Source organism: Chiloscyllium plagiosum, unplaced genomic scaffold (genome assembly GCF_037043375.1).
Source record: "Chiloscyllium plagiosum isolate Xiang-an unplaced genomic scaffold, Cpla_swu_hap1 HiC_scaffold_27, whole genome shotgun sequence".
Lineage (NCBI taxonomy): Eukaryota > Metazoa > Chordata > Chondrichthyes > Orectolobiformes > Hemiscylliidae > Chiloscyllium > Chiloscyllium plagiosum.
This window is the reverse complement of record NW_028270165.1, coordinates 31,041,535-31,067,687: the sequence shown is the minus strand read 5'-3', so window position 1 is coordinate 31,067,687 and position 26,153 is coordinate 31,041,535. Positions and strand designations below refer to the sequence as shown.

At 45.7% G+C, this 26,153-nt stretch overlaps 3 protein-coding genes across 3 annotated transcripts in view; all 3 read left to right on the top strand.

The window, feature by feature from the left end:
* The window catches only part of LOC122543504 (uncharacterized), a 93,530-nt gene extending 91,849 nt beyond the window's left edge, over positions 1-1,681 (top strand). Inside the window, exon 2 of the mRNA XM_087974275.1 lies at positions 775-1,681. Within this exon, the coding sequence (XP_087830401.1) occupies positions 775-1,537 (763 nt within the window). The 3' untranslated portion in view covers positions 1,538-1,681. The remainder of the gene's footprint in view (positions 1-774) is intronic.
* Positions 1,682-11,124: 9,443 nt separating this feature from the next.
* On the top strand, positions 11,125-25,397 carry LOC122543633 (uncharacterized). Its single transcript, XM_087974318.1, has 2 exons — positions 11,125-11,264; positions 22,762-25,397. Exon 2 carries the CDS (start codon positions 23,379-23,381, stop codon positions 24,252-24,254), a length of 876 nt encoding a protein of 291 aa, XP_087830444.1. The 5' UTR covers positions 11,125-11,264; positions 22,762-23,378; the 3' UTR covers positions 24,255-25,397.
* Positions 11,126-20,433, top strand: LOC122543505 (uncharacterized). The gene is made up of 2 exons (XM_087974314.1): positions 11,126-11,264; positions 19,290-20,433. The coding sequence occupies exon 2, from the start codon at positions 19,414-19,416 to the stop codon at positions 20,290-20,292; it is 879 nt and encodes a 292-aa protein (XP_087830440.1). The 5' UTR covers positions 11,126-11,264; positions 19,290-19,413; the 3' UTR covers positions 20,293-20,433.
* Positions 25,398-26,153: the final 756 nt, after the last annotated feature.

Genomic DNA, 26,153 nt, shown 5'->3' with positions numbered 1-26,153 from the left:
AGGCTCAAACCAAGAGGAATGTGAGTCTCTGCTGCAATTTTATTCCAGAATGAACGTCTGAAGGATTTTTCTGTGGTAAACCCCTTTTCTAGGAAATGGGAAGGATTGGTCCACGAGAAACCCAAACGAAACATGTCGTCACGACTTGACAGAGTCATTCCATTCATCAGCACCTTGAATGTCACCAGCTTTTGAATGTGAAAGAAGAAATGTTTATCCTTGAAAAAGGATTTCAGGTATGAATGAGACTGAAACAAACACTGAGATATTCATAATTCTGGTTAGACCAGACTGGAATATGTATTTAGCTCTAGGCAGTGCACCTGAGGATGGAAACACTGTATTAGCCTCAGAGAGAACACAGAGCAGATTTAATCAAATGACACCTCAGTTATACTGGTGAAGTTATGAGGTAAGACCGCAAAAATGAGTCATAGTCATTACAGCACAAACTAGGTTTACTGATACATCTGAATAATAGGAGTGAACCAGTTGGGTTTTTATGGCAATTCAATGGCTTTCATGGTCACTTTTTCCTAGTGCTGACCCCACAAATTACCAGAGTCATCCAGTTTAATTTCACAACCAGCATTTGCATTTTGTATATTCTGTGTCACTGGTTTTTGTTTTGTTTGAAATCAGTTTCACAGGATATTAGAAGGGGAGGGTTTACACTTGTGAAACTGAAACCAAACATCACACATCAGGATTTGTTAGAACTGTCCAATACAATATAACTTGAGTGTCATCAGATTTGAACATGGCAGGAAAAAGCTCTGTTCATAAACTCTGGAAATGTGGAGACTGTGGGAAGGGATTTCATTATCCTTCTCAGGTGGAAATTCACCGACGTAGTCACACTGGGGAAAGACCATTCACCTGCACCAAGTGTGGGAAAGAATACGCCCAGGTAGCCCATCTGCTGAAACATCAGCTGATTCACTCTGAAGAAAGACCTTTCAAATGTTTTGACTGTGGGAACTGTTTTAAAAGCTCTGAGAAACTAATGTCCCATCAACGTGTACACTCTAATGAGAGACCATTCAAGTGTTCCCACTGTGGGTCTGGATTCAAACGATCATCTCAACTCACTGAACACCAGCGAGTTCACACTGGAGAGAGGCCATTCACCTGCTCTGAGTGTGGGAGAGGATTCACTCAGTCATCCAGCCTGTTGAGACACCAGCGAATTCACACTGGAGAAAGGCCCTTCAACTGTTCTGAATGTGACAAGAGATTCACTAATTCATCCAACCTTTTGACACACCAGCGGGTTCACACTGATGAGAGACCATTTAAATGCTCAGACTGTGAGAAGTGCTACAAGAGTTCCAGGGAATTGATGTCCCATCAACGTATTCACACTGATGAGAGACCTTTCAGGTGTTCTAACTGTGGGACTGGGTTCAGACGATCATCTCAACTTACTGAACACCATCTGCTTCACACTGGGCAGAGGCCGTTCACTTGCTCAGTGTGTGGGAAGGGATTTTGTCAGTCTTCTAGACTGCTGAGACACCACCAAGTTCATGAGTAATTACAGTGATGGATTTTTGTCTTCACATTATCCTGGACGATACTATGTTCACCCGAGTCTTGTTTCTACTTACATGAATAACCTCCAGCCCAATTATAGGGGTAAATATCTGATATAAAAGGCAAATAAATCAATTTTTAAAAAATACATGATTTCCTTATTTAATGCATCCAACACTGGTTAGTTCACATTGAAGGTGACCTCTCTCCCAGTCTCCTCCAATATCAGCAACAACAAGTGTGAGGAGCTCATTGAGTTTCTTTGTCACTACGATCGACACAATCCTATCAGCTGCCCCTCTCTCTCTCTCTCTCACTACCCCACCGGGCGAAACTGCCTCTCAGGTTTTTACTCGTCTGCTCCCTGAAGTTATGGCTTTTTGCATCTAGTTCCTATACACACCAGCGGGTTCACACTGATGAGAGACCATTTAAATGCCCAGACTGTGAGAAGTGCTACAAAAGTTCCAGGGAATTGATGTCCCATCAACCGAGTTGATACTGAATGAAAAGGGTTTCATATGATTATTACAAGAACTGTAGTACCCGCATTCACTGACAGTGCACGAAAGCGCTCACCCCGCATTCCACTCAATTCATCTGGTCTCACTGTGGGCAGACGTTCAGGTGATTGTGCAGCTTACAACAACATCAGCGAGTTCACAACAGGGAGAGGTCATTTACCTGCTGTACATATGGCAAGGCATTCACTCTTCTGTTGTCACACCCATCAGTTTATGCTGATGGAAGACCTTTTTAAATGTCTCGAGTTCTGTAATTTTTCTAAAATATTGTGTGGAGCTTTTGTTAACACTGATGAGAGACCATTCAGGTTCTCTCTCTCTCTCTCTCTCTCTCTCACACACACACACTCTCTCTCATGCTGTGCTATGTGGATGAGGCTGTTCACCCACTTCCTGTGTGGGAAGACATTCACCCTGTTATCCCACCTCAATAAACAGCAACTTGTCCACCCTGATAAGAAATTGTTTCAAAGTTCTCGCTGGGAGCAGTGATTTAATAGCAAAATAGATCTGCTCAAAGAAACACACACAAGTAAGAAGCTTTTAACATTTTATGGTGTGGGAACAGATTCACTCAGTCATCTCACGTGCAGCACTGGGATACCAGTAAATTCACAGTTGCCTCTATTGTGCTATAATTGTGCAAATAATCACATCTAGGCCTGAATCATGTTCATTCTGACCGTAGGTATTTGTTTCTGCTGGTGTTAATGATCCCTGTAACAGGGATGGAATTTAATATTCTGGGATAAACATAAAGCCAATCAGCATTGCACGGACCACAATGGTTTGGATTTCTGTCTTTCCTTCCTGAGTGTTTACCATTAAGGGGCCATAGATCACCTGGATGGAGGATTCCATGGCAGGAGCAGAAATCAGAGTTCTTCAGGGTCACACTGAAAGAGACGAACAGCATGTTGGTTTCCAGGGAACACTGGAAACATGCTGTCAAATCAGAGACTGGGGTCAATCTGGGACCTGTTCCTGACTGAAAATGAGCCAGCAGGTTTAAGCTTCAAGTCTGAAAATGAGTGTGGTCATGAGCCTGTGAAGATTTCACATGTTTTTGTGGCAGTCTTGCATTTGCCATTTTAAAGCATGTGGCATCTCATTTAACCTGTTTCAAATAAATAATTTAAACTCTCCGTTAAAATGACTGGTGGAGGAGTTCACAGAAGTGTGTTATCCCCACTCATCTGCTCCAAATTTTGGGAAGAGATTATCCCACCAGCTGAGACATCAGTGGGTTCACACTGGAGTGTGATCTAGTGTTGTCGGAAGAGATTCAGTACCAAGACACTATTTAGTGAACACCGAGGAGAGACCTTTTAAATGGCCAGATGGATGGAAGTTATATAAATGAACCTGAGAACCATTATACTATCAATGTGTGAACAATAACAAGTGATCATTCGCGTGTCATCTCACCTCACTGTGCACCAGCAAATGCACACAATAGAGAGACCTTCTCTCAGTACGCCAACCTGTTGAGACAGTTCACAGGAAACTCCAGAGATCTGGTTTTGCTGTTGTAGGCGCATAACTCCCCCCCCCCCCCCCCCCCCAAAGACTCAGGAGACAGGCAGGATTCAGGCAAGTGGTAGACCTGATTCTCATCCAAGCAACAAAACGGTTAATGCAGGGAGAGGGCCAAAGATCTTCCCTGAATCTATCTTCAAAAGCCCAGTCGTTCCCTTATTCTGTGGCTCAGATTGCAAGAAAGATTAATGACACAGTTTGATTTTTACATTGAAATACAGTATTTTCATACATTTTGGTGTTGAAACAATCACACATAATGTGGTCACTGTGTCCTCCCCCTTATTCTATACACCCAGTCCTGTGAATCACTTAATCAATAATGGGCATTCCTATGGATGGACCCAAGTTCCCATGGTCTCAAGGTGTTTAACAGACATTGTAATCTCTAGGCTTCGAGTTTTTCTATGCATCCTACTAATTCACGTTCCAAAGTTACTGGTTATATTCGTTTGGACCTGTCCCAGACTTGCTTATCTCTAAGGACTGCTTGAATTCTGTTGTTCATTGAATTCCATATGCTATCAAATTCTGTTATTCCTTTTATATTTTCCACTACAAAAGATAATTGGTTCTAATGAACTGCTATAAGATTTGTAGTATTAATTCCTATTATAAAGCTAATTGTATGTAGAGTTTTACAGCTACTACGACTGTAGTGTTTCTTAACTAATTAGTTGTGAACAATCTATTTCATTGAGGATGTGCCAGGCATCTGTTTTCGAGGTAAGGCAAGTGTTCCTGAGACTAATTAACTTTCACATCTATGTTTAAATGTTTTTCCCCTAATGCTTCTATTACACTTTGATTATATATGTGTATCTATAATTGTGTTGAAATCTAGCTCTATGATTATTTTGAACTTGTAGAAGAGATTACTTTAGCCTGATCTGGTGTGTTGCATGCAGTTCTGAGCTTCACCTTTTTTAAGGAAAAATGTTAATGTATTAGAAAGAGTGCAGAAAGTTTTCGTGTGAGTATTTCTAGCCACGAGGGATTTTAGTTACGAGGATAGATTGGACTGTTCTCCTTGGAAAATGGAGGTCAGTCCTGATTGAAGTACTCAAAATCAGGAGAGGTCCGAACAGTGTAAGTAGAGAGAAATTGTTCCTGCTGGTGATGAGATTGAGAATGTTAGGCACAGATTGAAAGCAATAAGTAAAAGATGCAAAAAAAATACTTCTGAGGAAAAGCTTTTTCATTCAGCACATGATTAGGGTTCGGAATGTACTGCCTAAGGGTGTGGTGCACAGAGATTCAATTGTGGCATATAAAATGGAATCGGATGGCTATTTGAAAAAGGAACATATGCAGGGCTTTGGGAAGAAGGCGAGAGTACAGCTTCATATAAGGTACTAATTTCAAGAGCCATTGCAAACATGATGGGTTGAATAGACTCTTTCTGCACGGTAACAATCCTGTGATTGTTAACACAGAAGATACGTACCACAACCAATTTCTGTTTCAGGTTTGGTGTCAGTGTAACTTATTTCCTAACGTATTAATTAGGTTGTCTGGCAACACGACAGAAAAAAAATTCAGACACAATGATTGGCGGGTGACAGAGTGATGGGTACTTTCCCCATCATTCCTAGCCGGGTAGAGAGTTCCCCATCCATTGAAAAGGAAAGCAATACGCAGAGCCCATAGTGAACAGGCCATGCACAGGCTGAGTGAGAGCGATAGACACAGTTTTGTTTCTCGGTTCAGAAAACATGATGAATAAGGTTGGAAGGATGGGTCCATAGATTGGGCGGGTGGACGGTGATGCTTCGAGAACATCTCATCTAAATTGCAAACCCCAAAAAATAATGTTCCAGTCCTGCCCTTTGTACTGTACGGTACCATGGCTCTTGGCTTCCTCCCTAGTGACAGTTCGCACTATAAGGCCACCATTTTTATTGGGGACACTCGATCGTGGGTCACCGTGTCGTTGCCATATTTGTAGGGGGCGGTGTTTGGAATAGCTGGGAGGAGCTTGTGGCAGGTCAGAACTGGTGATCGATGAGTTGAGCACTGTTTTACATTCTTATGAGGGTGTCCTTCAAAACCTTTCGGTGTCCGTCATGTTTCTCCTCATCTGTGCAGATGAGGGTGCCCTCATTAGAACTGCATACAATGGATAAACTCATTGATCGCCAGTTCCACCGTGCTACAGTGAAAAACTGCAACAACCTCTTCAGCAGACAGACATAGGATATGTCTGATAGAGTACCTTCGTCATCCAGTATTTCTCCAGAGAAGAGAGAATGTCATGTTCTTCGCAGCCTTCAACATGTTTAGATTAGATTACATTACATTACAGTGTGGAAACAGGCCCTTCGGCCCAACAAGTCCACACCGATCCGCCGAAGCGCAACCCACCCATACCCCTACATTTACCCCTTACCTAACACTACGGGCAATTTAGCATGGCCAGTTCACCTGACCTGCACATCTTTGGACTGTGGGAGGAAACCGGAGTACCCGGAGGAAACCCTTGCAGACACGGGGAGAACGTGCAAACTCCACACAGTCAGTCGCCTGAGGCGGCAATTGAACCCGGGTCTCTGGCGCTGTGAGGCAGCAGTGCTAACCACTGTGCCACCGTGCCGCTCACATTTATGACAATGAGCATCTCACCAAAATCATCCTTACATCTCCACTTCTTGCCTTTAAACAGATCATTGTTTGCGCAAACTGCCCAGTCTTCAGGTCAACATGGACCACAACATCACACAACCCTGCTGTGGCAAAACATATCAGATCATTAACATGGATACTACCATCACTCATGGGAACACTACCTACCATGTACGTGGCACATGCTCATATCACTTGGCCAATATTGTCTATCTCATACACTGTAGGCAAGGATGCCCCAAGGCATGGTATATTGGCGAGTCCATGTGGACGCTACAGATGAACGGACAATAATCGCTAGACAGGAATGTTCCCTCCCAGTCAGGGAATACTTCAGCGGTCAAGGGCATTCAGCCTCTGATCTTTGGATAAGCATCCTCCAAGGTGGCCTTCGAGGTACACAACAACACAGAATTGCTGACCAGAAACTGATAGCCAAGTTCTGTTGCCCATAAAGACCGCCTCAATTGTGATCTCAGGTTCATATCATGCTATATGTGACCCCACCACACTATTCTGTATCTGTAAAATCTTCCTTACTGTCCTGTTTTAACACCATCACTTGACAAATTATGATTTCTTTACCTTAATTAGTTTGTACAGTTTTGGATTACTTATTACTTTGGTTAGACCCTCAGCATGTAACTCTTATAGCTATCATGTTGTTTCATTCATTTGGTTAATCTCCAGCACCGCCTTATTTTTAATTGTAAAATATCTTTCTGCCTCATTTAATCAGTCGTCCCTTCACTTGTTATTCAGCTGTTGACACTTCACTCACAGTTTCTGACACTTTTGATCACCTGCAGAGACACACCACTCCACTCTCACCATTTGTGTGATCTTTTGATCTCTCTGCTCGGGTGCCTATTTTGTGTGTGTCTGTGATTTCAAATGAACCTGCTGGACTATAACCTGGTGTCGTGTGACTTCTAACTTTGTCCACCCAGTGCGACACTGGCACCTCCACAAAAGACAATTAGCTGGTTGTTTGAAAGGGAATCAAATGTGCAGAGCCATGGGCGGAAAATAGCAGAATAGGAGGAAGTGTGGAGAACAGTCATAAACAGGATGGGCTGAATGGACTCTGCACTGCAGAGTCATGAAGCTGTACGGCATGGAAACAGACCCTTCGGTCCACCTCGTCCATGCTGACTAGACATCCTAAGTTAATCTAGTCCCATTTGACCTGCAATAAACCCTTCCTATTCATATACCCATTTTCTCAACACACAAGATGTGCTACATAAATTGCACCAGGCTCAGTCTCAAATGGTTATCAGTACAACTTACGTTATAACAGTATTATTTGGGCCATGTATCTCCACAATAATAAAGAACAAACCTCAATGCAATGAGTAGAACACCCACCCAACATTCTAAGTGATGTCAACCAACCAGGAGAGCAGTGCGCAGGCGCAGAGACCGTCGCGAATACAGCATGCGCGGAGCGCGATATGGCCGTGGACCGACTTTCATTCCTTGGCTCCGGAAAGGTTACCAAATGAGGCGGGACGGGAGCGGCGATAGATGCCGCGGGTGGACGGACACGACCCGTAAACTGTCTGACGTGAGCTACAAACCCCGAATGAGAATCTCCCAGTGCCCCGTTTGTTCCAACTGGAGCAACGGCTCCAAGCTTGCTCCCAAGGGACAGGCCCCGGTCTGACGGCCGCCATCTTTGTCGGGGGCGACGGCATCGCGGGGGGGTCCGTGTGCGACCGCCATCTTTGTCGGGGGCAATGTTTGGAATGAATGGGCGGAGCTTGCTGCCTATTGTTCAGGATGGAGACAACTTGTCGACCAGGCTGTATTTGCCTTTCACGCCCAATGTCTTACTGATGATGCAGAGCAGAGGCAGAGGGGGAAAAATAAGAAAATCCTGGTCTCGCAGTCCCCTAGCTCAGAGGATGCCTTGGCCCAAAGTTCTGTGGCTGTGTTCAGTTACATGAAGACCAAGGACAGAAACTTGACTTGGGAGATTCCCCCATCCGCAGCCTCCCACCTTTTAGTTTCCCATTCCCCTTTCCTGGCCTGTGTCCTACCCAAAATTGATAAACTTGACTGGTGGCGTTGATGAACTTGTTCAAGCACCCTCGTGGGAGCACAGGGCAGTGCTGATACAATCATCAAGGTAGCGGAGGAGGAGGTGGAGGGCGATGCGGCATGGTGGCTCAGTGGTTAGCACTGCTGCCTCACAGTGCCAGGGACCCAGGTTCAATTCCAGCCTCGGGGGCGAGTGTTTGTGTGGAGTTTGCACATTCTCCCTCTGTCTGTGTGGGTTTCCTCTGGGTGCGCCAGTTTTCTCCCGGAGTCCAAAGATGTGCAGGTTAGGGTGAATTGGCCATGCTAAATTGCCCATCGTGTTCAATGATGTATGCATTAGTCAGGGATAAGTGTAGAGTTAATAGGGTAGGGGAATGAGTCTGGGAGGGATATTCTGTGGAGGGTCAGCATGGACTTGTTGGGCCTAATGGCCTATTTTCACACTGTAGGGATTCTTTGATCACTGCCCCAGTCTATCAATAGTCTCTGTCTGCTGCTGTCCCACTGAACTCATCTCCTCTTGACTCCACCCTACCCCGTTGGTCCAAGAACTCCCCACCTATGTTCAGGACACCACTCGCGCCCTTCACCTTTTCCATGACTTTCAATTCTGCAGTCCCCAAAACCTCATCTTCACCATGGACATTCAGTCTCTCTACATCTGTATTCCACCCTACCCCTCCCCCAATGAGGAGAGCCTAAAAACACTCTGTTTCTGCCTCTCCTGCAGACCCAATCGATGCGCTTCCACCGACACTCTCATTCGCTTGGCGGAACCGGTCATCGCCCTGAACAACTTTTCCTTTGAATCCTCCCACTTCCTATAAACCAGCGGGGTGGCTATGGGTACCCACACAGGCCTGAGCTATGCCTCTTCGTAGGATACATGGAATAATCCCTCTGCTGCATTCACACCAGCACCACCTTTTCCTCCGCTACATTGATGACTGTATCTGCCCTGCCTCGTGCTCCTATGAGGAGCTCAAACAGTTCATTAACTTCACCCACATCTTCCATCCTGACCTCATTCACCTGGAGGAGAAAGTGAGGTCTGCAGATGCTGGAGATCAAAGTTGAAACTTTATTGCTGGAACAGCACAGCAGGTCAGGCAGCATCCAGGGAACAGGAGATTCGACGTTTCGGGCACAGGCGCTACCTCGTGCTCCCACGAGGAGGTTGAACAGTTCATCCACTACACTAACACCTTCCACCCCGACCTCAAATTCACCTGGACAGTCTCGGACTCCTCCCTCCCCTTCCTAGACCTTTCTGTTTCTATCTCAGGCGACCGTATCAACACGGACATCTACTACAAACCAACCGACTCCCACAGCTACCTGGACTACACCTGAAGAAGGGCCTGTGCCCGAAACGTCGAATCTCCTGTTCCCTGGATGCTGCCTGACCTGCTGTGCTGTTCCAGCAATAAAGTTTCAACTCATTCACCTGGACAATCGCTTAACACCTCCCCCCCCCCCCCCCCCACTTTCTGGACCTCCCCATCTCCATCTCCATCTCCACCAACTAACTAGCACTGACATCTATTTCAAACCCATCGACTCCCACAGCTACCTTGATGACATCTCCTCCCGCTGCCCCTCCTGCAGAAATGCGATCTTTTACTCCCAAATCTTCTGCTTCTGCTGTACCTGCTCTCAGGGTGAGCGATTCCACTGCAGGACATCCCAGTTGTCCGCCTACTTCAAGAACCGTAATTTCCCTTCCCCTGTGAAATGTAATGGCCTCAACTGCACCTCCTTCATTTCCCTCACCTCTGCTTTCAAAGCCCTCACCAACCGCAACAAGGATAGAGTCCCCCTGGCTGGGTCCTCACATTGCAAATCCAACACATCATCCTCAGCCATTTTTGCCACCTGCATTCTGACCCCACCACCCCTATCCACTTTCCGTAGGGACTGTTCCCTCTGCAACTCCCATCATTAGGTCCACACTCCCCACCAACCTCTCCGCCGCATGTGGCACCTTTCCCTGCACCTGCCACCACATCTCCCCTCTTAACTCCATCCAAGGCCCTAAGGAATCACCTGCACTTCCTCTAACATATTGCATCCATTGTTCCAGATGTATTCTCTTCTACATCGGAGAGACCGTGAGTAAACTTTTGAGATCAGTTCAGGAAATATTTACAGTCCGTACACACCAACAAGCCCACCTTCTGGTTGCTATCCTTTCCAGCTCCCTTGACGACATGTCCGTCCTGGCTTGGACCACAAGCACACTGGAGGAAGAACGCCTCATCTTCCACCGAGGGAGCTTTCAATCATACGTGGAATTCACCAGCTTCCCAATCTCCACTCAGGTCCAGCCCTCCCTCTCTGCCCCACCCCCTTGACCTGACCCTGCCAGTCCACCTTCCTTCCCGCCTATCTGCTCCACCCTTCCTCCCACTGACGAATTGCAATCACCTCCTACCATCCCGCCTACCTTTTTCCCCAGCTCTACTCCTCTTCCCTCTGTTTATTTCTCAGCCCCTTCCCCAATCCTGATGAAGGGTCCTGACCTGAAATGTTGACTCTCCTACTCCTCTGATGCTGCTTGACCTGCTGTGCTTTTTCCAGCTCCACACTTTATCGACTCTGAGCAGATGCCAGCCTTCAGTCAAGAGACTGTTGACCACGACGAGGGCCAGTGTGCAGCAGGGACCATGCGGTCAGCCTGGGCCAGGAGGAGGGGATGCTGTGGATTTCTATCCCGTACTAACAGGGATAGAGTTTTGAAATCCCTTTTTCAGGGCAGGAGTTATGTACACTAAACTCAGACCAAGTGAAATGTTTTGTCGCTTGTGAATGTCGGTCTCTTGCTCACACTTGTACACTTCTTCTTACAGAACATTTGAGAAGGACGTGAAGTGACATCACCTACTCACTGGGTAATTCCTGAACTGTGAGATTTTTCTCTGACTTCACTTCTTCCCATAGATTTCCGGCTGCCGACTCCAGTAGGGGATTTTTCAAAGCACAATAATTGTTTGAAAGGTGAGTATTTGTGACCGTCCATTGACAAGTTCGAGCTTTTAATGCTGTGCTTTTATCTGTGAGAGGTTCCATGGCTCTGCAGCTGGGGCGACCTCTATGTTGTGGATCTGAATCCATGTCCACCTATTGCTGTCTTTCACTGATGTTTGATGGACATGATGAGCCAAAGGGCCGCTACAGTTAGGGGCGGCACGGTAACTCAGCGGTTAGCACTGCTGCCCCCCAGCACCAGGGACCCAGGTTCGATTCCCGCCTCGGGGTAACAGTCTGTGTGGAGTTTGCACGTTCTCCCCGTGTCTGCATTGGTTTCCTCCAGGTGCTCCGGTTTCCTCCCACAATCCAAAGGTTTCCAAGTTAGGGTGGATTGGTCATGCTAAATTGTCCATAGTGTTCAGGGATGTGTAGGTTTGGTGCATTAGTCAGGGTAAATATAGAGTAGAAAGTGAGGTCTGCAGATGCTGGAGATCAGAGCTGAAAATGTGTTGCTGGAAAAGCGCAGCAGGTCAGGCAGCATCCAGGAAACAGGAGAATCGACGTTTCGGGCATAAGTCCTTCTTCAGGAATATAGAGTAATAGGGTAGAGGAATGGGTCTGGGTGGGATACTCTTCAGAGGGTTGGTGTGGACTTGGTGGGCTGAAGGGCCTGTTTCCACACTGTAGGGATTCTAATTTCGACAAATGTTCAGAACTCCTACATTTAGGCAACTGTGTCACAAACACGCTGACATGGTGAATCCTATCGGATCACATGGATAGTTTGGAGCAGCAGGTACAGGCAATGAGGCATTTACAAGAACCACAGGGTGTGATGTGGGAAGATAGTAAAACCCCAAATACACCTGTCAGAACATAGAACATTACAGCGCAGTACAGGCCCTTCGGACCTCGATGTTGCGCTGCCTATCATACCAATCTGAAGCCCATCACTATTCCATGTACGTCCATATGCTTGTCCAATGATGACTTAAATGCACTTAAAGTTAGTGAATCTACTACCATTGCAGGCAAAGCATTCCATACCCTTACTACTCTCTGAGTAAAGAAACTACCTCTGACATCTGTCCTATATCTATACCCCTCAATTTAATGCCCCCTTGTGCTCGCTGTCACCATACTTGGAACAAGGCTCTCCCTGTCCACCCTATCTAACCCTCTGATTATCTTATATGTCTCTATTAAGTCACCTCTCAATCTTCTTCTCTCTAACGAAAACAGCCTCAAATCCCTCGGCCTTTCCTCGTACCATACCAGGCAACATCCTAGTAAATCTCTTCTGCATCCTTTCCAAAGCTTTCACATCCTTCTTATAATGCGGTGACCAAAACTGTACACAATACTCCAAGTGCGGCCGCACCAGAGTTTTGTACAGCTGTAGCATAACCTCATGGTTCTGGAACTCGATTCCTCTATTAATAAAAGCTAAAACACTGTATGCCTTCTTAACAACCCTGTCAACCTGGGTGGCAACTTTCAAGGATCTGTGTACATGGACACCGAGATCTCTTTGCTCATCTACACTACCAAGAATCTTACCATTAGCTCAATACTTTGCATTCCGGTTACTCCGACCAAAGTGAATCACCTCACACTTGTCCGCATTAAACTCCATTTGCCACCTCTCAGTCCAGCTCTGCAGCTTATCTGTTTCTCTCTGTAACCTACAACATCCTTCGTCACTATCCACAACTCCACCGACCTTAGTGTCATCTGCAAATTTACTAACCTACCCTTCTATGCCCTCATCCAGGTCATAAATAAAAATGACGAACAGCAGTGGACCCAACACTGACCCTTGCAGTACACCACTGGTAACTGGACGCCAGGATGAACATTTCCCAACAACCACCACCCTCTGTCTTCTTTCAGCAAGCCAATTACTGATCCAAACTGCTATATCTCCCACAATCCCATTCCTCCGCATTTTGTACAATAGCCTACTGTGGGGAACCTTATCGAACGCTTTGCTGAAATCCATATACACCACACCAACCAGTTTATTCTCATCTACCTGTTTGGTCACCTTCTCAAAGAACTCAATAAGGTTTGTGAGGCACGACCTACCCTTCACAAAACCGTGCTGACTATCCCTAATCAAATTATTCTTTTCTAGATGATTATAAATCCTATCTCTTATAACCTTTTCCAACATTTGCCAACAACAGAAGTAAGGCTCACTGGTCTATAATTACCAGGGTTGTCTCTACTCCCCTTCTTGAACAGGGGAACCACATTTGCTATCCTCCAGTCTTCTGGCACTATTCCTGTAGACAATGACGATTTAAAGATTAAAGCCAAAGTCTCGGCAATCTCCTCCCTGGCTTCCCAGAAGATCCTAGGATAAATCCCATCCGGCCCAGGGGACTTATCTATTTTCACACTCTGCAGGATTTCTAATACCTCTTCCTTGTGAATCTCAATCCCACCCCCAGTCTAGTAGCCTGTATCTCCGTATTCTCCTCAACAACATTGTCATTTTCTCGAGTGAATACTGTCGAAAAATATTCATTTTGTGCTTCCCCTGTCTCCTCTGACTCCACACACAACTTCCCACTACTATCCTTGATTGACCCTAATCTTACTCTTGTCATTCTTTTATTCTTTAAATACCTATAGAAAGCCTTAGGATTCACCCTGATCCTATCCGCCAACAACTTCTCATGTCTCCTCCTGGCTCTTCTGAGCTCTCTCTTTAGGTCTTTCCTGGCTATCTTGTAACCCTCAAGCGCCCTAACTGAGCCTTCACATCTCATCCTAATATAAACTTTCTTCTTCCTCTCAACCAGAGATTCCACTTCCTTCGTAAACCACGGCTCCCACGTTCTACAGCTTCCTCCCTGCCTGACAGGTACATACTTATCTAGGACACACAGGAGCTTTTCCTTGAATAAGCTCCACATTTCTAATGTGCCCATCCCCTGCAGTTTCCTTCCCAATCCTATGCTTCCTAAATCTTGCCTAATAGCATCGTAATTGCCTTTCCCCCAGCTGTAAGTCTTGCCCAGTGGTATACACCTATCCCTTTCTATCACCAAAGGAAACATAACAGAATTGTGATCGCTATCACCAAAGTGCTCACCTACTTCCAAGTCTAGCACCTGGCCGGGCTCATTACCCAGTACCAAATCTAATGTGGCTTCGTCCCTTGTTGGCCTGTCTACATACTGTGTCAGGAAACCCTCCTGCACACACTGGACAAAAACTGATCCATCTATAGTACTCGTACTATTGTGTTCCCAGTCAATATTTGGAAAGTTGAAGTCCCCCATGACAATTGCCCCGTCTGTCTCACTCCTATCGAGAATCATCTTTGCTATGCTTTCCTCTACATCTCTGGAACTATTCGGAGGCCTATAGAAAACTCCCAACAGGGTGACTTCTCCTTTCCTGTTTCTAACCTCAACCCATACTACCTCAGTTGATGAGTCCCCAAACATCCTTTCTGCAAATGTAATACTGTCCTTGACCAACAATGCCACACCTCCCCCTCTTTTACCATCTTTGTTCTTACTGAAACATCTAAATCCTAGAACCAGCAACAACCATTCCTGTCCCTGCTCTGCTCCTGTCAGCTAGATGGGTTACCTCATGGATGTAGATGCAGTTTGATTTATTGGAAAGGTAGGAGGGGTAGGCATGTTGCGCATGTGGTGATGGACTCTCAGGGGAATTTAGCACTGACAGCCAGGTTTCTGAGACTTCGCTCTACTGTAACGAGGGTGATGCAAAGTTCCAAGAGATTGATTTTGACAGCGGACTCTAGTCAGAGGCACAGACGGACATTTCTGTGGCTGGCAATGAGATATCAGAATGGTGTGTTGCCTCCCAGGTACCGTGGTCAAGGATATCTCAGAGAGAGTGCAGAATGTTCTCAAAGGGGAGAGGGACCAGCAGGACGTCATTGTACACATTGGAACCAACGACAAAGGAAGAGAAAGGGATGAGATTCTGTGGGGAGAAATGAAGGTTAGGCAGAAGGTTATAAAGTAGATCCTCATGGGTAATAATAACTGGATTACTCCTGGTGCCACGTGCAAGGGAAGGTGGGAGGAATAGGAGGATAGAGTACGTGAATATGTGGCTGAGGAGAAGAATGTTCAGTTTTGGATCATTGGAATCTCTTCTGGGGTACAAGTGACACGTATAAGAAAGCCAGGTTGCAACTGAATTGGAAGGGGACTAATATACTGGCAGGGAGATTTGCTAGAGCTACCCAGGAGGACATAAATTAGTAAGGCAGGGGTTGAATTCAGAGAGATAGTGAGAAAAGGGATCACCCTGAGGCTGGTGCAGTTGGGAAAGGAGCAGGTCAAATGTTCAAGGTAGGCAGGAAGAAAACAGAAATTAAACTTCATTTGTTTCAATGCAGGAGGCCTAACCAGGAAGGCAGATGAACTCAGGGCATGGTTGGGAATATGGGATTGGGATATCACAGTTATTACAGAGACATGGCTCAGGGATGGACAGGACAGGACTGACAGCGTAATGTTCCAGGGTATAGACGCTACAGGAAGGATAGCAAAGGCAGGGGGAGCGGCATGTTTGAGTAGGGATAACATTACAGCTGTACTTCGGAAGGATATTCTAGAGAGTACGTCCAGTGAAATTATTTGGATGGTACTGAGAAATAAGAAATGGATGATCACGTTAATGGGATTGTACTATTTTATGCCCCAATGGTCAGCGGGAAATCTGTGAGGAGATCACAGTTGTCTGTAAAAATAATAGGATGGTTATAGTAGCAGCTTTTAACTTTCCAAACACAAACTGGTACTGCTATAACATTGAAGTCTTGGACGGAGAGGAAGTTGTAAAGTGTGGACAAGAACATTTTCTGATTGAGTATGTGGATGGACTACTAGAGAAGGAGCAAAACTTGACCTTCTCTTAGGAAAAAAGGCAGGGCAAATAATTAAGGTGTCAGTGGGGGAGCGCTTTTGGGCAAGTGATCATAATTCTATTAGTTTTAAGATCGTGATGGAAAAAGATAAATGTGATCTAAAAATCAGAGTTCCAAAGTGGAGGAAGGCCAACTTTGATGGCATTCGGCAAGAGCTCTCAAAGGTCCATTGTGGGTGGATATACACAGGTAAAGGGAAGGCTGGAAAACGGAAGCCTTCCAAAATGAGATAACGAGAGTCCAGTTGCAAGGTCGGTAGATTTGGGGAATGCTGGATTAGTAGAGAAATTGAGGTTCTGGTCAAGGAAAAGAAGGAAGCATATGTCAGGTATAGACAGCAGGGATTAAGTGAATCTTTCGAGGAGTATAAGGATAGTAGGAGTATATTTTTTTGAATTAGATTAGATTAGATTAGATTAGATTACTTACAGTGTGGAAACAGGCCCTTCGGCCCAACAAGTCCACACCGACCCGCCGAAGCGCAACCCACCTATACCCCTACATTTACCCCTTACCTAACACTACGGAGAATTTAGCATGGCCAATTCACCTGACCTGCACATCTTTGGACTGTGGGAGGAAACCCACGCAAACACGGAGAGAATGTGCAAACTCCACACAATCAGGCGCCTGAGGCGGGAATTGAACCCGGGTCTCTGGCGCTGTGAGGCAGCAGTGCTAACCACTGTGCCACCGTGCCGCCCACTGCCACCATGCCGCCCACTAAGAGGGAAATCAGGAGGGCAGAAAGGGGATATGAGATGGCTTTGGTAAATAGGGTTAAGAGGGTTTCTACAAATACATGAAGGACAAAAGAATAACTCGGAAGAGAATAGGGCCTCTTAAGGATCAGCAAAGCTGTCTACATGTGGAACTACAGGAGATGGGTGAGACACTAAACGAGTATTTTGCATCAGTGGAAAAAGGTATGGAAGCTAGAGAATTTGAGGAAATAAATTGTGATATCTTGACAAGTGTCAACAATACAAAGGAGGAGGTGCTGGACATCTTAAAATGCATAAAGGTGGATAAATCTCCGGGATCTGATCAGCTGTATCCCAGAACTTACTAGGAAGCGAGGGAAGGGATTGCTGGACCCCTTGCTGAGATATTTGTATCATCGACAGCCATTTGGAGAACTAGCCATTTGGATACAAAATTGGCTGGAAGGTAGGAGACACAGGGTGGTGGTTGAGGGATGCTTTTCAGACTGGGAGACCTGTGACAGATGGTGTGCCACAGGTATCAGTGCTGGGTCCACTGCTTTTCGTCATTTATATAGATGATTTGGATGTTGTCATAGGAGGTATAGCTGGCAAATTTGCACCTGACACCAAAATTGGAAGTGTAGTGTATAGCAGAATAGTACAGCGGGACCTTGATCACATAAACTGATATGCCGAGGAGTGGCAGATGGAATTTAATCTTGATAAGTGTGAGGTGCTACATTTTGGACTTATAATGGTAAGGTCCTGGGAGTATTGCCGACTAAACGGACCTTGGAACTCGGGTTCGTAGTTCCTTGAAAGTGAAGTCGCAGGTAGACAGTGTAGTGAAGAAGGTGTTTGGTATTCTTTCCTTTATTAGTCAAAACACTGAGTATAGGAGTTAGGAGGTCATGTTGTGACTGTACAGGACATTGTTAGACCAGTTTTGGAATACTGCATTCAATTCTAGTCTTCCGGCTACAGGAGGAATGCCGTTAAACCTGAAAGGTTCAGAAAAGATTGACAGAATGTTGCCAGTGTTGGAGCGTTTGAGCTACAGGGAGAGGCTGAATAGGCTCGGGGGTTTTTTTTCTCTGGTGTGTCAGAGGCTGAGGGGTGACCATGCAGAGACTTACAACATCATGAGGGGCATGGAAAGGGTAAATAGTCTAGGTCTTTTCCCCAGGGTGGGGGTGTCCAAAACCAGAGGACACAGGTTCAAGGTGAGAAGGGAAAGATTTAAAAGGGCCCGAAGGGGGTCACATTTTCACGCAGAGGGTGGTGCATGTATGGAATGAGCTGCCAGATGAAATGGTAGAGGCTGGTACAACTGCAGCATTTAAAAGACATCTGGGTAGGTACGTGAATAGGAAGGGTTTGGGGGCTGGGGTGGTAGTGGGGAAGTGATATGGCCAAATGTTGGTTTTTGGGAGTAGATTAATTTAGGATATCTGGTCAGCATCGACAAGTTGGGATGAACAGTCTATTTCAATGCAGTATGTCTCTGTGACTCTATGACTAAAACACTAGAGCTTGTTAAACAGATATGTCAGTGAACAGACTGGTGGTGGATGAAGAAAACGCGTGCAAGACGACACATGGCCAGCCAGCGTTTGGATGACCTCGAGATTATAGGGAGGTTGAATGTGGAAGGCTGGCTGGGAGTGTGTTAGGATAGTTTAGTCTGGACATAAACAAAAGTTTCACCAGAAAAGTTGAGACTAGGGTGGAGGGTAGTTACTCCTACAGAGACCTACAGTGTTGAGTCTGCAGGAGGTTACAGAGATAGGGAGGGGAGCCATGTGGATACAGGCAATTTGGTGATAATGGAATGTGTGGCTAGAAGCTCATCTTAGAGTGAAACATTTTGTAATAGTTGTTTACAATCTGTTTCAGCCTCATACAGTTACCAAGGTCAGGGATGGGGGCAGTGGTGAGGGAGAAAAGTTTGTTGTGAAGGCTGAGACAGTGGCTTCCGTCTTCCTAATATTTAAACGGAGGAACTTTCCACTTATCCAGAACTGGAGGTCAGACAAATCAGGATGGTGTATGACCTGGAGCTGATGGTGTTCACCTAGACCTGCTACCCTGGTCCTTCCAGATCATGGAGGTTGCGGAAGTGGGAGATTCCGTCTGAATTCCAGTCAAGTTGCAAATACATAAAATCCCTCTGCCACTCCCACATCTATCTTCCTGTCCTCCCATCGAGACAAGTGTCTGGTGTAAATCCAGACTGGGCTGTAGGTTCCCTTTTCTAGAAGACATTGGCGAACGTGTTTAGTTTTTATGACAATCAACAGCTTTTGTAGTCACTATTTCTCGTGCATGTCCCACAGATGACTGGAGTCATTCCACTGAGTTTCACAACATGCGTTTGTGTTTTTGGTGGGTTTTCGACTCACTCTCAGCTTTCTGTTTTAGAACAGTTTCACAGGAGATATTAAGTGGGAGGATTTGAGGTCGGAAAGGTGAAACCGAAATCATATTAGGATCTGATGAAGTTGCCCAATTCGTTGGAACCTTTTAAGATCACTGGATTTTAAACATGGAAGGAAACAGTGCCCTTCAGTGTAGTGAGCAATCAGATTCGTGTTGTGTGTGTGGGCCCAGCTTCAGCCAATCACCGGGCCTGTCTGAACATGACTGCAGCCACAGCGGGGGTAAACCATGGAAATGTGGAGACTGTGGGAAGGGATTCAAATCCCCATCTGAGCTGGACACTCATCAGCGCAGTCACACAGGGGAGCGGCCGTTCACCTGCTCTGAGTGTGGAAAGGGATTCTCTCAATTGTCCACCCTAAAGACACACCAGCGGGTTCACACTGGGGAGAGACCGTTTACTTGTCCTGACTGTGGGAAGGGATTCACTCAGTCCTCTGCCCTGCAGACACACCAGCGGGTTCACACTGGGGAGAGACCATTCATCTGCTCTGACTGTGGGAAGTCATGCTCTCAGTTAACAAATCTCCTCGCACACCAACGTGTTCACACTGACGAAAGACCTTTTAAATGCCCAGACTGTGGGAAATGCTTTAAAAGTTCTGGGGAACTGATGCGACATCAACGTCTCCACACTGACGAGAGACCGTTCAGGTGCTCCCACTGTGGGACTGGGTTCAAGCGATCATCTCAACTCGCTGTTCACCAGCGAATTCACACCGAGGAGAGGCCATTCACCTGCACTGAGTGTGGGACAGGATTCACTCGGTCATCCCATCTGCTCACCCACCAGCGGGTTCACACTGGAGGGAGGCTCTTCATCTGCTTAGAGTGTGGAAAGGGATTCACGCGTTCATCCATCTTGGTGATACATCGGCGCACTCACACTGGGGAAAGGCCATTCACATGCTCTGAGTGTGGTAAGGGATTCATTAATTCGTCCAACCTGCTGAGGCACCAGCGAGTTCACAAGCAACCACAATGACTGAATTTTGCTGTGGGTCACATCCAGTACTGAGCCATGTTCATTGGGGTCTGCTTCTGCTGATGTTAATAAATTCCAGTCTAGTTTTAGAGGTTACTATCAGCATAAAGCTCAAGTAAATCAAGGTCATGTTAAACATGGTATGCGTGGAGTCTTTAATTTTGCGAAAACAAATTATTTGCTTTTGAAGGCGTCTCCCTCTTCCTTGCCTCCTCAATCCTCACCTCCGACAATACATGAGGAATTTATGGATCGTCTTTGTCAATAAGATTGATACAATCTGATTTACTGCCTCCTTTCCACTCGGTACTAAGCCAAACAGTCTCTTAATCTCCCCCTAGTTGTAATCCGAACCTGGCATCTTTCTCCTCATTCTATCCTGTCTTGCCTCAGACTCTGTCAGTGTTCACTTTGGTGTAAACCTTCCTCTTTCTCCCCGACCCTATTCAGTGACCATTCAGCTGTTAGTTGATGTTGCAAAAAGTTCCCTCTCTCCTGATTTTGTCCCTCTCACCTTTAAATATGCATCACCACTCCTCTTCAAACAAAGAACCCTGACCATAACATGCCTTCATACTTTTGCCCCATCTCCACCCTCCCTTCCCTCTCCAAAGTCTTGATGTCCCCCAAAGATCTATCCTTGATAACTCCTATTTTTCATCCACCTGCCACTGTTAGGTGACATCATCCAAAAGCACTCTGTTAGTTTTCACGTGTGCACTGATAATGTCCAGCTCTACTTCACCATTCCTCCACTGAACTCTCAAACTGCTTATTCTCCACATCGTTTTGGATGAGCAGAAACTTATCTGAGTTGAAAATCAAGAAGATCAACTCTGCTGCCTGTGTACTTTCTCATGCAAAGACCCATTTTGCCAACACTCTAATACTCACTTTAATTAGCTTATGGTTAAATTGTGTCTTTAGATTGCCATTTTGTTTTGAAATTCACTCCAGGGCCTGTAATATTCCACACTCCATGAACTGTGTCACTCTCTGTATCTGTAATCTCCAGTTTTGCAACCTCCCCCCTCCACCAATATTGCAAAGTCCTTTGAGATATCTATTATTCCTGTTCTGGTCTCTAAATTGTGCATGTGTTGAGAGCACCCCAAAATGATTCACAGTCGATGACGGCTTTTGAAAGAATGAAGGAAATGAGACAGAATAAACTTAGTCATATAATTTTAGGCAGTGTGTCCATGGAGTGTGTGGACATAAATCTATGAATATGACTGGTGATCAAGCTGTTCATATAACACTTTCTTCTCTGAAGCATAGTATATGAAAGCAAGAGAATTATCCTGAATCTTTCCAACTCACTGACTCTGCCTCAGCAGAAATATTGTGTTCAATTCTGACTATCACACCAAGAGAAAAGTGACAAAGTCTCTGAGACGGCACAGAAAATATTTGCCAGAATAGTATCAGGCAAAACTTAACACTATCCAGTTAAAAGCAGCATGCTTGACTGACATCCCATCCAGTAGCTTCAACATTATCTCTTGACCACTAAGACGCAGCAACTCACCAAATCTCCTCTAACAGCATCTTCCAACCCATAACATCTCCAAATAAGAAGGACAAGAGCAATAGAATCAAGGCAACACTACTACCTACCACAGATGGACAATAAATGCTGCTCAGTGAATGAATGAAAAAAAGAGGGGTTTCTGTTGTGTGAGACAGAAGCTCAGATAATTCTCTCCAGAGAAGGATAAGCGGTGATTTTCAGGCGGTGTTCATTTATTTCTAGAAGATCTCATGTGCACAGATGGAGAGAAAAAAGTAAATAAAAACACTGGCCGAATGTTCGGAAAGCACTGAAGGCAGTTTCCAAATAATGCATCTGGAGATAATTTTACAAAACGAGTTTTGTAAAATAAACTGGAACAAACTGAGCGGCAGCTGGAAACAGACTCCGCTGTCATTCTCAAAAGGAAATCAACTTAATAAGGAAAGATTTGGAGGGCTCTGGCCAAAGAAAAAGGGGAGTAGGTCAGGTTTGCAGTATTTCCAGAGGGATAGATGGCAGTTACAATGGGCTGAATGGCAACCAGCCCCTATTCCACCCAATGCTTGCACGATTCACTGTGAACGATGAAGCCCATCCCAGGGCTTGGAGATGCCGGTGTTGGACTGGGGTGTACAGCGTTAAAAATCACACAACACCAGGCTATAGTCCAACAGGTTTAATTGGAAGCACTAGCTTTCGGAGCGACGCTCCTTCATCAGGTGATAGTGGAGGGCTCAATCCTAACACAGAATTTATAGCAAAAATTTGCAGTGTGATGTAACTGAAATTATACATTGAAAAATTGATTGTCTGTTAAGCCTTTCATCTGTTAGAATACAGTGATAGTTTCACTTCTTTCATGTGTAAATCACAAACCCTTTTTAAAAAAGGTTTTGCTGGACCTGTTGGACTATAACCTGGTGTTGTGTGATTTTTAACTTTGTACATCCCAGGGCAACAGCGAAAGAGACCCTCGTCACAATAGATCCCAGTTGATTGGCAGCAGCTTCGGACCAATGAGAAGCGGCGGACGTCTGGGCTCGAACCAATCGGAGCGGACGACAGGCGGAACCACTGGGCCGCCGCAGCGACTTCGCAAAGCCACCGCGATCACAGTCTGTCCAGGGCGGGAGGTGAAGAGGACGGTAAAGGGGGACGGACAGCAGTGAATGGGAGAAACTATTATGGACTGGAGATTTTTTTTAAAAAATAAACACATAATGTAGACTTCTGGATGCAAATTAGAAACGTCCGACCCCGCGTTTGCATCAAACGGCGGTGAAAAAAAAACCGGTCGCCATATTTATTGGGGGCAATGTTCCGCGGGGCTGCCATGTTTATGAGGGGCAGTGTGCCCCAGGGCGCACATTCAGACTGCAGGAAATGTTTGGCTCTTCTGAATTTCTGTCACTTAATTGACAGTAAGGGTTTTATTTTGTAGTTGTTGTCCATAAAGGATATAAAATGACAACCATTTGCAGACGGGGAAAATCAAAACGCGTCTCAACTCTGGCTCTGACAGAGAGAGACTGATTTTATCTCGACCTGGTTAATCTTCCTCCTTTTGAACATGGAAGGAGAGAGCAGCATTGACGCTGGGGAGAAACTGTGGAGATGTGAGGACTGCGGGAAGGGATTCAGATCCCCATCCGCGTTGGAAACTCATCGGCGCAGTCACACTGGGGAGAGGCCGTTCATGTGCCCTGAGTGTGGTAAGGGATTCGCATGCTCAACGACCCTGCGGACACACCAACGTGTTCACACTGGAGAGAGACCATTCATTTGTTCTATGTGTGGGAAGGGATTCACCCGATCATCCCACCTCGTAACACACAAGCGAATTCACACCGGGGAGCGACCTTTTCAATGCCCAGACTGTGAGAAATGCTTCAAAAGGTCCGACGAACTGGTGTACCATCAACGGGTTCATGCCGATGAGAGACCATTCGGGTGCCCTCACTGTGGGACTGGCTTCAGGCGATCATCTGACCTCGCTATACACCGGCGAATCCACACCGGGGAGAGGCCGTTCTCCTGCTCTGAGTGTGGGAAGGGATTCACCCGGTCAACCCACCTGCTGACACATCAGCGGATTCACACTGGGGAGAGACCCTTTATGTGCCCAGACTGTGAGAAATGCTTTAAAAGTTCTGCAGAACTGATTTACCATCAACGCGTTCACACTGATGAGAGACCGTTCAGGTGCTCTCACTGCGGGACTGGGTTCAGGGGCTCGTCTCAACTCGCCGAGCACCGGCGAATTCACACTGGGGAGAAGCCATTCACTTGCTCAGAGTGTGGAAAGAGATTCACACACTCCTCCAACCTCGTGTTACACAAGCGAGTCCACACTGGTGAGAGACCATTTGCCTGTTCTGAGTGCGGGAGGGGATTCACTCGATCGTCCCACCTGCTGAGACACCAGCGGGTTCACAACATGGAGTAACCTAGTGAACGTCAACACTGTGGGCAGCACTTTAACAGATCTGATGAACTGATGCCCCATCAATACTTTCACTGATGAGAAAGTGTTCAGTCCTCTCACGTTGGGACTGGGTTTGGGCAATCACAGGGCCTCACAACACCTTACAGAATGGTCATTTGCAAAGGATTCTCTTGTTTATCATCAAATTCATTACTGACAGCTGGGTTTGGATTCTCCTGTTAATCATATCGAAGACTGAACCATGTTCATTCTGATAGTGGGGGGTTTGTTTCTGGTCTCATTAGCCAATGGTGCCCCGAAACACCTCTTACTCGTGTGTGAATAGACCATTACGTCTTCAAATATCATTTTTACGTTTAAATCCTCTCGGATAAAAATTGAATTGACAGTAAATAATAATCCAATCCTTTAGCTTTGTACTGACAGGAGACAGTGTGTTCTGTAATTTGGGGATGAGGCTGTATAAACTCTGAATGTTGGCAATCTCACCTGGAGCTATTTGACAGGCAGCCTGTTCAAAACTGTTAACCTCTCAGATATTGAAGGAATCCTCTTAAAGTCTGGTTAATTGTGAATCACTGACTAGCCTGTGGCACCTTTGTTCCTTGTTTTTTAAAGTTTCTCTCCCTTTTATTGCTGAACTGCTGAAAGCTGTGATTCCATTTATACTTTGGGGAGAGCCCATTCATCTGCTCCTTGTGTAGGAAGGGATATAGTCCAGCATCCAACCTGCTGAGACATCAGTGAGCTCACCAGTAACAGCAGAGTTTGGGATCTGGTTATGGCTGCTATTCAACACATCTAGAACTAAACCATTTTCATTCTGATCTCAGTTGCCCCTTTTAGAATAAGCATGATCCCTCAACATCTCTCATTTTTACAAGAGCACATCATTCTTTCTGCAAGCATCATTTTTAAATTTAAATTTGGAACTGTCTTGAGCTGAAGATGAGCAATGAACCCGTCAGAGTGCAGACCTGTAGCTGTACATTAACAAGAAGAAGTGTTCTGTATCTGTAGGATGAGGCTGTGAAAGCTCTGAATGTTGCTATCGTAATTATCCTTGAGCCATTTTACAGGGAGGAAGTGAGGACTGCAGACGCTGGAGATCAGAGTCGAGAGCGTGGTGCTGGAAAAGTACAGCAGTTCAGGCAGCATCCAAGGAGCTGGAGAATCAAGAGCTTCAGGGCAGAGAAGTTGACCTGAGAGGGGTGGGGAGGGGGGGGTGCAGTCACAGACTCACTGAGATCCTTGCAGAGAGAGAAGAGAACATCTTCAAAGTAGGCATCCTTGGAAGAGGCTGCTCCTAGGATGCTGCCTGACTTTCTTGAGCTATTTTACGGAAAGGCTGTTCAAAGCTGTGAACGTGTCAGATAGTGCCCTCATCCAGCTATTTTCAACTGCTTCACCAATGACATTTCCTGCATCACAAGGTTCAAGGGAGGGACGCTCACTCATGATTGAACATCACGATGATAGTTCAGCTGCATTTGAGACTTCTCAGATACTGAAGCAGCCCGTGTCTAAATGTAGCAAGACCTGGACAACTTCCAGGTTTAGACTAGGTGCTCGGGAAATAACATTTTCAACACACAAATGTCAGGCATTGACCACCTCTGACAAAAAAATGTACAAAACCATCATTCCTTGACATTCCAATGCTGAATCCTTCACTATGAACATCCTGGTAGTTATCATTGACCAGAAACTGAATGGGACCAGCCATATAAATATAGTGGTTAGAAAAACAATTCAGAGGCTTGGAATCCTGCAGTGAGTAACTCACCTCCTGACTCCTACCATCTACGAGTCACAATTCTGCAGTATGGTGAAATATGTTCCACTTACCTAGAATAGTGTAGTTCCAACAACACTCAAGATGCTTGACAAATGTCAGAA